The sequence below is a fragment of the Diadema setosum genome, chromosome 4, assembly GCF_964275005.1.
Source record: "Diadema setosum chromosome 4, eeDiaSeto1, whole genome shotgun sequence".
NCBI classification, from domain to species: domain Eukaryota; kingdom Metazoa; phylum Echinodermata; class Echinoidea; order Diadematoida; family Diadematidae; genus Diadema; species Diadema setosum.
This window is the reverse complement of record NC_092688.1, coordinates 32703687-32716664: the sequence shown is the minus strand read 5'-3', so window position 1 is coordinate 32716664 and position 12978 is coordinate 32703687. Positions and strand designations below refer to the sequence as shown.

The following is a 12978-nucleotide window of genomic DNA, read 5'->3' as shown; positions in this document are numbered from 1 at the left end:
AGGGATCATAGGGGCACAAGACACCTGTATGCTATATGTATCATAGAACTTCACCTTCTGAACTGGAGGCATTGTAAATGGAGTTCATATATTATAATGATATATCGTATATGAAATTTTAACTGAAGAGATAATCATGTCCTAAGTTGCACGAAGTTTTTGTATAGATGAAAGAAAAAAAAAGAGCAAAGTGTATTGAATGCCGATGCATGAGTTTTGATAGACAGTGTCAATCAATGTCAGTCCAAGTCTGGGGGAAGGCTCGCTGTACTGAAGCCACTTCGACTTGTCCTGCAATTTGTTTCGGCCGTGTAGATGAGCATTGTTATGGAATGTTTGTGGAATGCCTGTGAAATGACAAATTGCTCTGTTGAGAATGCTAACAACAATTATGTAACGACCAGTGCAAACCACGGCATCGGTCTGGGTGAATCGGAGACAAAAATTGAAAGCATTTTTGTCCTTGTTTTTTTAAAGAAAATGCATCAAACCTATGAAATAGCATTCACACACACACAAAAAAAAAAAAATAGTTTCGGGCTGAACACTTCTTTTTTCCCTGATCAAAAATCCTGACGAATATTTGCCTAAAGTGTCAAGAAAATGGAAGATAAGAGAATCAGAGTTTGGTTTTGCATGCTCCTTTTACCTCATATCAAATCCATCACAAAACGAGCATCCCAAACTGTTCATCACTTCCATTCATTTCCATGGAAACACTGATTTCAGTCACACCATTTTGATGTCTACGTGAAGCATGATTTTTGTGACACCAAGTAGTCCAAGCATTTTCTGTTGACGGACGGTATAGCAGGAAGACGTGTTGATTCACCAAGCAGTATTCGTGGTTTGTTTGGATTCGAATGATCATGTGATTTCTAATCTGATTACACTGTAGTTGTAGACGAATCTATAGAAAAAGCTTCTTTTCAATTGCACCCTGAAGAAATTACCTCGTTGTTGTTGTCATATCAAACGACATTTTAAGAACATGAACAAGTGACGAAGGAAGTCTTTCGTGTGTATACACTGTACATGCAATTAAAAACAAACTGTCCTTTTGAAAGTCAAACTGCAAGGTGGCGACACCATTATCGACCAATTACGTGGCAGTAATATGCATGCATGTAACTGGGCATGGCATAATAGACACCCTTGAACATATTGTTGCAATCTGCAGGAAGCAAAATAGTGCATGTAGTAATTTACTGACCTTATATTGGTTAGTATCATTCCGTATGCAAACTTTAAAAATTAGTGCAAATTGAGTGTAACGATAATTATGTACGTCGTTTGATTTGCCACCACAAAAGCAACTATTTTCCTTTACCAAGTGCTCTTGCATCTCTTACCTAATTTTGCTCAACTTAGATTTTCTTTTTTCCGTTTGTAGTTTGGAGGAAATCTTGTTTCACCTTGAGTCACTTCAAGCCTTCAAACTGACGTCATAGCGTGAAATATTGTTCAAACAATGCAGCATGTCTGGAACAATGTTTTACCAACTCAAGAAATTGAGTTTTTCTTTCGGCATGACTGTATCGATGTTTCTGACCTGTAGGATAGAAGGCTTAGTGACTCTAACCTTTTGTAGATGAACTCGAATGATTAATTACCTTTATACTATCGATATGTATCGTATTAAGGAATATGCGCACCTCTGTAGCCTTGCATATGATTACCTTATATTTCTTTTTAACTATCTCTGTATGGTTTGTGAACTAATGCATCTTGTTATGGTTACTTTGTCATTAATTTCTAATTATGTTCCTGTTTTTCTTTTCCAATCTTTTTTTTTCCGACAAACAAACAAAATAATAGCATGCTCGCATATACTCCTCTCTCCTGTCCCTACTCAGTAGCTGCCAAGAGGTATTTATACATGCATTTAACTTGCATTTTTTGTTCTTAACTTTTTAAAGCGTAGATTGTATGATAGTGATTTAGAGAAGGCACTTTATGCAGGAAAAAAAAGAGCAGAATAGCTGCTGATTTCTCGCATGTTTATAATACCAACACGCCATCTTTCTTTTTTTTTCTTGTCGCGCCTACAATTCTTGACAAAGAAAAACTCTACACTTCACCTGCTCACTCTCTGCAATTTTTTTCGCTCGTGCAAATTGGCAACCTTTTATCTGTGCTCACAAAGATCTTCTCTTCGTTCGATGCATGGCCTCTTAGTGTGTTGGATGAAGAGTGAGAGACAAGCGTCTTCGGGTGCGAAAATCTTCGCCATTGTGTTGTGTGGTGCGAACTTGACTGCCGACTGCACGAATTCCAGCGCACCGCTTGTGTTGTACTACTGTGCCACGTTGAAAAAAAAAATGGAATGAAAGAAAATCGATTTAAGATTAAACATGCCATGGACGTACGATTTCTATATATCCAAGGAAAATGCCGGAGGCCTGTCAGCTCAGAGTGCTGAGACGGCGAAGGGGCGGAGGACGACGCGGAGATCGATCACGGCCACGGTGCTGATGTCGGATGAGGAGCTGACGAGCCTGAGAATGATGGCGGAAGCTGAAGAAAAATCAAGGTGAGAATTGATTTATATTGGCATCCCAAGTTATGTGTAATGATTTAAGAATTTCTGTATTAATGTATTATTCATTTTAGTCATTCAATATCTGTGAATTTATTCATTGTGCACATCATCATTGTCATAAGGAGGATGGGTTGCTGTTCTCTTCTAACGTGACTAGTTGCGCTGTTCATGATGAATTGTATGTACAGTGTATAACCATTTTAAATCGGCCCCATCTTTTACAATAGTAGTTCTTGTTCGTTTTCCTGGAGGTCTCTTACTCTAGAGATTCGTTGTTCTCAAGGTTCGTCAATCCGAAAATAATGAAATAGGGCCTAAGGTTCTTATTCCAATGGTTCGTTAATCGGAAAACGAAATGAGGTTCATGATTCTGAAGATTCGTTTAAGAACGCACAGAGCTCTTTTTTTCATTTTCGGATTAACGAACCTTCGGAATAACGAACCGTTTTCTTTTTCGGATTATGAACTTTCGGAATAACGAGCCTTATTGAATTTTCGGACTAATGAACATTCGGAATATCAAACAACACCGATGTTCGGATTAAGGAACCCCTGTTCATATTGGATTATCAATCCGAAAATGAAAAAGGGGTCTTTATTCTGGACAGTGGTGATAACGATTATCTACGTATACGAAATTCGTGTGTTTCGGAATAACGAATCTTCAGAATAACAGACAATACCCTCAATAATGGAAGCTTCATGAATACTATACAGCATTATATTTGTTTATATGCGTGTAGATCTCGTTTTCGAACTGCACACTTGTCACTTTGTCACATACTGTCCCATCCTATCAACATTGAAGCTGCGAAATGATAAAGTTTTTGAAATCACAGTTCTTTATAAAGAGTTGATTGATAATTGAACCGCTTGATTTAGTCATCGTACACAATGCTGGAGGAAGATTCCTTCAAATACACTGTACTGAACACTTTCAGATGTCCCGCACCTTGCCACTGGTGTGCACAAAGAACGATGTCCGCACCGCACGGAATGTGTCGAAAGCACACGTCTTTGAAAACAAATGATTGTGACGATGTTATGTAGATAGCTTTAGATCTGCGACGCGAGCGCTAAGACGGTTGAGTTGACCGTTTTCCTCTTTCCCTGCGTGGTGTTGCAAAGTAGCTTCAGATTTCGCGAAGACGCAGCTTATGTAAAGTAAAATAGCGCCCCTTCTTGTTGTTCGTGGCCCGTGAAATTTCTATTAATCAAAACAGCTAGCTGACGTCATAATGGCATCAAGTAGCTCCAGTGCGTCGTGAAAATGAGCGGACGCTAAATTGGCCCAGAACCGTCGTGAAAAACCGACATTTTGATTTTGTCTTGCGCACGCGTAGAACAGGTTGTTTTTGTTTTTTGTTCCGCTTCGCAGATCTAAAGCTTCCTATTGTCTGGTTACGCGGTACAACGTGATTCTGTTGGTCTGGTTGGTAACGTTCATTTGACATCATGTTCATGAGTTTGATGTCACTTTTGCCAAAGTGCGTGCAATGAATATGTTTTCAAAGTAGCATATAAATAGGCCTACATCGTAAACTTTGGCACTACAGCTACAATATTGCAAGGATAGTTGTAAATCCTCGACAAGAGTGTGGGATACATCATCATTTACCTGACAGTATTTGTCATCTAAAAGAGGAAACATTGCACGTTACGAAAACATCATCATTAGGAACAACCTTTGACCCTTTAAGTCAATGTACATTGTTATCCTAATGACGAACAGCCTTTAGTAACAATCTGATATAGCATTCATTGGTAAACTTCGAAATTCTGCGTTTCTTTGCGCTGGTAATTTACCGTGCGGCACAACATTGATCTTACATGACAACATATTCCGGGATGCTAATATTTACACATCTAAATCAGAGAGATTCTATACAGAGCGATGAAGGAGACACTGGTGTATTACATGCATCTCAATATGATAAGACTACTTCCGGAATCAGGGAGATCTTCATATCTTATGAAGATGTAAATAAGAGTACTTAAAGGGAATACATAGAGAACATCTTTTTGGTGATGGAGACTGTCTTCAATAAACAGTTTGCTTGACTGGTATAACAACCTCGGAGCGATCTTGTAATTCACTTTTTTTATTGAAGGTACTCACACACACACACACACACACACACACACACACACACACACGTACATAAGGAATAACTTCCAGTATGTTTAATAGCACGAATCCAAAAAGGATTTCAAAGGGATAAAACCAGACAGAGACGAGTACAAGGGGCATAAAAGGAGACATCTGAATAGGAAGTTGAGAGAAGAGAAAGGATAGCAGCAGAAGAAATTTTGAACATGTTCAAAATTGCTTTGCGACAAGAAAAAATGTTTAAGACAATGAAAACTATTTGCGAATTTGACTGCAAAAGTTTACAAACCCTGCCCAAAACTAATCATTCTCTAAATTTCTAGTTACTTGTTGGCGTTTATTCTACTTCTCAAGTTAAAACAAAATAGAATTACATTGGTGTAGAGAGTAAACAAAACTACACTAAATAAGAGAAGGACGCAACAAAAATACTGAAATATAAGTTCGCGAACATTCGCCGCTCAACGAGGTATCTCTTTTATATCGTTGGACCTTTGTGACGTCACAAATGTAGTAGTCTTCTCATCCAGCGATGGCTGCACCAGAACTTTAAAAATTCATTACATTTGAACGGATTGTCGGATTTTCCTCTAACCTCACAGAATATATGTGCTCCACTATAAATTGTTGCATTCGATCCCTCGATTCACATACACGTTTTGGTTTCATCCTATATGGTGTTTTAGGTGTTGACCGGGAACTATTCACATTTTTAATTGTCATAGCATTTAGCAGCCGTATGACGGCAGATTGGTGTACATTGTTGAAATTACAAGGTTAACTGAATTAGGAATTATTGAATGCTTCTACATAATAAATGTTCATTTACAGAACTTTCTCTCACCTTCTTTGATACAGGAAGAGTAATGAGGAGGAGTTACCGAATGGAAACGCCACCAAGCACTGAAATGGAGACAGACGTGTCAATTACGTTAGTCCTTCAGTCACGTGACCGGATTGATACCGATGGACGATAATGTTATGTTCTCCGGGAGCTTTTAGAAAGCAAACTATCGCGATGCATTGTGGTGCGGAGGAACAGCGAATTGGAATTTTTTGCTTTGCCGATGCAGCAAGAGTTGAGCGTGTTATCATATTATTCAGCGCTAGTCGTTCGCATGAGAGAGGAGCAGCAAAAATTAACATTTTCTCATCGAAGTTTTCTCACTTTTTTTCTTCTCTTTCCCTCTACTATTTGACATTTTACCTTGTGTCAAGTAAACATGCATTTATAATGTTTTTTTTTTCATCGACAGTATTTACTTATATAACATACAATGTTATTGTATACATGCAATAGATTTGAAAACTTTTTTATACTAGTACTACGTCGAAACATTCTATTGGATATCGTTTGTGTAAAGTTATAACTTAAGCGTGTAAAATCGTATTGAATGGTGTGATATGAGCATGTGATAGATACTGACAGTTACAATGACTGAAACAACAGAACGAAATAGAGTCTAGGTACCTAACTCGGTGATATCTTTGAAAAAGGCTAGTAAACTTTCATTGACAGTCCGTTTTAGAAGGTGATTCTGAATGAGTATGGAGATGGTAAAATCACGGTGAACTTTCTTATTGGGGATCATAGGGAATGACTTATTAAAGTAGACTGCATGACAGCGTTTTAAGGAACGTCATACCAGGTTGTTTCCCATTTAATAGTGGAACCGTTGTACATACTACTCTATATAATTATGTAGTATTTCTTACACGATTACTGACGTTTTCACAATGCTGTTACGGAGTATGCTCTGGGGTTTGCGCAGGTCTCTATAAACATTCGTGTACGTACATTTAGCATGCACAGATTGTTGTAAGTAGTTTGACATAAAAGGATTCTCTCTTCTTTTTTTTTACCTGTTCAAGCATTATCGGAGAACACTAACTGCACACCCGTTGTTTCATTTTGCACTCCTCGTAGGCTTAGCAACGTGTTCAGAAATGTACTGTGTTGCATTATAATCCAAGACAACTTCATTTCATTTACATGTCATTTTTCATTCTGCTCGCAAGCTCGACAGTTTTGAAAGACTGTTGCTGGAATGAGGATTTTACATTACGTGTAAAAGATCATCATACTTCAAGACTTGTGGATGTATGTATGTATGACGACGGATGTTTTTATGTTTGAATTTCCACATAACTTTGTGTAAGAGCTGCGCGGAGACATCGGTTCAATCATTCCGCTATATGCAAAACATTTACGATTTGTATTTGTATTAATTTTGATTTTTTTTTTCATTAAATACATTAAGTTGGATTGATTACATCAAGAAATTGTATATTTTAATTTAGACATCTTTTCATTGTGATACTGCCCGATGGCACGTCTATTAAGTGTTTGATTTCTAGACATACATTCGTAAATGCAAGAATTTTTGTTTGTTTGTTTGTTTGTTTTTTCATATTATGTTGATGGACCGTATACGGAGAAAGAAATTCCTTATCAGCAGGCTAATGAAAGCGTATACTATGTTCGAAAAATGTATTGCGATGTTGTTTATAGTATGTATATTGTTTTATTCTTGCAGTGCTATGTGACTCATAAACTTAAGACATGTGTAATGCTTATAATCTGTATGCATCATGAGTTATTCGCAGTATATGCATTGTGTACATACTTCCAAGAAAAACAAATCAAATAAGGTTGTTGGATCGTCTTTTTACTGCAATCAATATATGTTTTGCCTTTTCAGTTAATTGGTGGGCGCGGTCTGTATCATTCTGGAATGAGTAGCGTATTGGGGCAAAGTGTGTGCAAATGCTTTAAAACGTTAAGTAAGGATTGGAACATGTTAAGTGCAATATCCACGTTGAGATTTACGTGCAGAGTAGAAATTAGGAAAATAGTGTATAGATATATTGACAATAACAGAAATATTTATAGATTAACTATTCAATCGCAACGCTATAGATTGATTATATACAATCACCCAGTGCGTTTGACTGTAAGTCATGTTCGATTCCTGGGTGCGTGTGCTTTGTGTGTTTATGTATGCGTATGTTATATGTTATATGCAACAAAAATATATCGCTTAACATTCTGCATGAATCCTTGTAGAATTGAATGATTTTGCTAGTAGCATCTATGTTTTCGTATCGACGCATAGTGACTCTGGATAAGAAGACGGATGGTGTATACAGTAGGCACGGGCTTGATTTATACGGCGACCAATTTTCCTTTTAACAACTGTCATACACGTACGTTATGTACCTGTAAGAATTTTTACTACATTTTGTATGAATGCACTTAACCATTCACATAATCACCCATGAAATTTCAGTTAGCTGAGACAAGGTCTTGACTTGAAAAGTAGGCTAGGGTTGGTAGTTGTTAATATCTTGTTTTAACAACTTCCATTAAGTTTAATCGATCAGAATATTGCGTAGTGCATAGTTCTTATCTGATATCCTATGTATGTCATTATCCCTCTTTAAGAAATTGACAAGTGAAATTACAACGTATTAAGGGTTAGCCTTGGTTGCGTTCAAAAATGCGAAAAACAAAATTCTTACTTCAGAACGTTGCGTCTTTCAAGGGTCAAAGTGGTTATGACTTTAACTCTACAGGAAAAAAAAAAACTGTTTCGAATGCTTAACATTGAGTGAATTCTGTGTACTGTTCATTTTCATTGTCTCACATGTACTGGGAATGGACCAATGTTCCGTATTATTGTGTGTTAGTGTGTTCTTTATCATAGAGTAAATTTCAACGTAAGGTTTACAATATGCTATGGTGATGCGTCAAGGATATAATCCGAATTTCAGCAGAGCGAAGGAAGTAGATGTACCTAGTTGAAGCGTAGTTGTCACAGACTTGTAACGGCCACAGTAGGTAATGACTCTTTGTATTTGGTAGAAACTACTCAAAATGGAATATTTGCGACGTGACGAAGGTAAGCGTAAGTAAGTTCAAGCATAGAGGAAGGTCAGCTGTAAATTGAAATGTTTGTGATTTCTTATGCATTGATAGTAAGGTATACATACCTGGTATATGCTGGCGATGTGACTCACTGGGTGGCGTTGAAAACGAGAATCATTTGATGACGTAATGAGAAAGGGAACGGCGTTTAACATTACGAATGAGATCAAAGAGTCAGTGTCTTATTTGTTCCTGAGCTTTATTTCTTTACTTTTGCTTTCACTTTATTTTCTTATGTACGTTTCGACGATACATGCCTGTAAACACCATTAAGATATTAATGTGTTTTCATTATACATGACGATTGTATACATATAGATTTTTTAAATTCACCTCATACAAAATCTATTCATGAAATCCTCTATTATTTATTGTAAATTTTCTTATCATGGAAATTGACATTTCCAGGTATCTTTTGACCATGGCGTAATACCGCTATTAGACGACTTGAGCTTGTGCTGGGTGATTAATCAAAATGTACAAACGAGAACATTGAGCCACGACCGAGGCCCTGCCTCAGCCATGGACATGCCCAAAACTCCGAACTCCGAACCGAAGAGATGGTAATGATGGTAATGATATTCGGATTCTGAACGGATTTTTTTATTTACGTGTATTATACAAATCATTTTTGCTCATTTCTCCTTCAATTTTTTGTATACCTATGAATGGAAGAGCGTCACGATTGTATATGAAGATCATAGAATAATATACAAGTTAACTCTAAACTCAAGTCAGACTTACACGGCTCGGACGTCCTTTCGATAGTACCAATTTGATAATGCCAGGGAACTACTGCCGCAGCAAAGTATTCTTCGGAACCTTGTGGTGTTTCCTCCTACAGGCAGTCAAGACATTACTTCGCTTTAACCCTTTTTTGTGCTTGAAGTGATGATTGGCAAATAAAACCCCACAGCATCGTTCACACTGTCCAAATTCCCTGGCAGAGAAAGGCATTATAATTGCGTATAAAACGTCCTCATTCCAACTTGTCCCTTTCCCGATTCAGAGCATCGAATGTCTACTTTTTTGCCAAGTACCTCGTGTATATTATCTACAATTTTCAGTAGAAGACGAAATTAGATTTAAAATTTACCGAACTAAGGGCCTTTCTGCCTGTCTCACTCAAACGGACCAGGTAAAAATCCTGATGCCATGTTGATTGCAAAGGACGGCGATTAAAAAAAAAATGGTTGATAAAATAAAATGGCCGTACAATATTATTGCAAGTTAGAATGAGATGTCAAATATTTTACATGTATTATCTTTTCCTCTCCCTTCTCTCCCATATATTTATTTATGTATATTGGCTAGGATGTACGAGGTTCATAGTTATATAGATCAAGAGAGTAACGACAGATCCCATTAATGATTGACTCTGTTATAAAACAAAGTTTCATATGAAAATGGATCAGGAAGAGTGTTAGGATTGGTTCATTTTTAATGTATATTGGTGGTGTTATTTTTTTTTCTTTTCTTTTCCTGCGGTGAGGAACATATTCAATTAAAATATTTCTGTGATATCTAGAACTGCAAGCATGCGTATGTTTCCATGGAAATGATACTTGGTGTGTGATTTTTTGAGAGTGAGCGATTTCTGTGAATGATTATGTCAACAACAACAACAACAAAAAGCTGCATGCATTCCTGTTATGTGTGTTGCCACGTTTCCATGACATAATCTTTAATAGTAGTAGCACGTGCTTTACAAAGTGATCGATACCATCATGACTACCAAGGGCAGATGAAAGGAGGTATATATTTCACAAGAAAGCCTGTTTCGAGAAGAGACAAATATTGTAGATGAAAAAAAAAAGAAGAAACAGCATTGTCCTAGATATGAATTGTTGTTTTTGTAGTCTATAATATGTCCTTTTGTTTGGTGCATTTGTCTTAAGAGTTGAGAAGATGCTTTTCATCGCGTATTCAAATTTAATTTTTGCTTTTCGACTTGTTTGCTCTAATACACGACTGACGTGTCAGTCATGAAGTGCGATGGACAAGTAAGTGACGTGACACAACTTACGCCTACTTACGATACGAGAGACGTGCGTTAAATGAGATCATTCCAGTGTCATTCATAATGAAAGATTACTCTCATTGATCTCTATAGGAGGTGTCTAGATATCTCATTGGTCCGTTCACGCTGTAAAACCAAGTGAAGCCGCCGCGCCGCCATCTTACCAGGCACACCCTATGGGGATTTGCACACATTTTCCAGCAGAGATTGTCACCAAGATCACATGATGACGTGAACGCCGTACAAAGATGTGTGGGCGATGTGCGAGGTAAGATGGCGGTGTGGTGGCTTCAAAGCGATTGGTCTATGAGATATCCACACCTCCATTAAAGATCAGTGGTTTCCATTAGCTGCCCCTTGACGGTGGACTCAAAGGATGGTCAGCGATAGAAGTGTGACAGGTGGCGAGATGCAATATTGCACTTGTCCCACTATTAATAGCGAGCTTTAGATCTGCGACGCGAACGCAAAGATGACGCTGATTAGGCCAAAAATGGTCTTCTGCACATGCGCGAGACAGCTGTTTCCATTGTCCAATCCGCGAGGCTGCGTCGTCTTAGTGTTCGCGTAGCAGAAAAAAAAAACACATAACCTTCTATCACCAATCATATACATAACAGTCCCCTGCATGGTAGCCTATACTCCTCGAGCAAAAGTATATGATATCTGTCAATAGTCATAGAAAAGAGGTAGTGCCATCAACGGTATAGTATCAGTGCTTTTAACCTGAGTATTACTGGTAGCATTGGTGGTGGGTCAGCAATGTGAAGTAGCAGTTCTTTCAATATACACAAAATTATCTGGTGTCAGCCAGCTGCAGAAGATTGTTGCTAGAATTAAGGGGAAAAAACAACACATGACCTTAGATGAGATGACAATTCTTCTTGGTTTACATATAATAGTTGCCAAGTCAATGTAATGTCAAGATTAAAAAGGGACCATCGAGAATCAAATCGAAATCACAAAAGATTAAGAAAATTTTGTCGAGTGATCTTTGAATATCTTATGTGGACTTCTGTTAATGTACCCAGACGTTTCTATATTCGAAAGGTAAACTCGACAGTAATTCCAGCATAATGATTCTCCAAACTCAATAATTTATCATTGACTCCCTCAATGAGCGAAACTGCCCTCTGTACTAGGTGTCTTGTTCACCGTTGCGTACATCGCTTCAAGGATTGGTGGATTAGGGTTGGAACCTCCCTCCTCGCGGTCAATGTTCGAGTCAGTCCCATGATGCACCGTGCAGTTTCGAAGGGGATCCAGGAAGCTGCTACAGGTTTCATCCTCGTTTGCTTCTATGCTTGGTAGAACCCTGTTGGAATTACTGTAGGCACATTCATTCGCACCATGCTGAAAGTAGAATACTTCTCCGTTTGCTATTGATGGGAAGCACGGGCTGGGGATGGTGTCGAGAGTTTCGCACCCTGGGTAAACTTCACTGTCCAATGTAGGACAGGAATTTGAGAGAGGTTGGGCAATTGCTTGCATTCGTTCGTCGTCGCCATACCTCTCTCCATCAGAGCGATCGATATTTCCATAGTCACAGTCGGTAGGGGTAGGCCTTCGTCTTTGCTGAGGGTGCTCGTTGTCATTCCGTATTTTCTGAACCTTTCCTTCATCAGCTATGCCGATGCTGCTTGTTGTATCAAGTTTCGGCCTATTCCGATACGGATTGACTATTTTGTCGCAGGTTACGACTTGAGCGGTGCCACATGTCGCGGCAAAGTCGAGAACATCATATTCAGAGTCATTAAACAATTCTGAGCGCCCTATTCTCTCGCAGGTACCGGTGCTCCTATCCTTGCTTCTAAGTTGACAGTGAATGCCCATATTCCCAACCCCTTCAGCTTGTCCCTCCGATTGTTCTTGCCATGTCGCCTGTTTGCGGGCGCTCTCACGAGAAGGCGTCTTGTTAGCTCCGCCCACTGGAATGGTTGTGACGCAATCCGTGCTGCGGCTATTAGGAAAGTCACGTGGTGCTGATTCTAGCTGTCCTTCTCTCATTCGAGATTGTCGTTCAGTTCCCGAAGTGTCATGGTCGACTGCTTCGTTATGAGGTCCGTTCGAAGACCGGGATGACACGACCTCGAGACTGATGGTCGTGTCGATCACTGGGTCGGTGGTCCACGGCGAATTCAAGATCGTCGTCGGGGAGAAGACGCCCATGGTTGGCATTTGTAAATGTTCACTGGACGCACTAGAATCTTGTTGATTCGCGCTTTTTGAAGTCAGGCACCTAAACAAACACAGGGGAAATACCTTCAGTGCAATACGATAAGCGACAATAGGATTATAAACTGCGCTTAATGTAATGCGTTTCCGCCTTACGGTACTAATAGATACACATATTTTTACAATTTGTCACCATGGGTACA

General features: G+C 38.7%; 1 protein-coding gene across 1 annotated transcript in view; it reads left to right on the top strand.

Annotated features, from left to right (window-relative positions):
* Nucleotides 1-10108, top strand: part of LOC140228023 (nitric oxide synthase-like protein) — a 79165-nt gene extending 69057 nt beyond the window's left edge. Inside the window, exons 26-27 of the mRNA XM_072308420.1 lie at nucleotides 2388-2533; nucleotides 5511-10108. Coding sequence (XP_072164521.1) covers nucleotides 2388-2533; nucleotides 5511-5559 — 195 coding nt within the window. The 3' untranslated portion in view covers nucleotides 5560-10108. The remainder of the gene's footprint in view (nucleotides 1-2387; nucleotides 2534-5510) is intronic.
* The last annotated feature ends 2870 nt before the right edge of the window (nucleotides 10109-12978 follow it).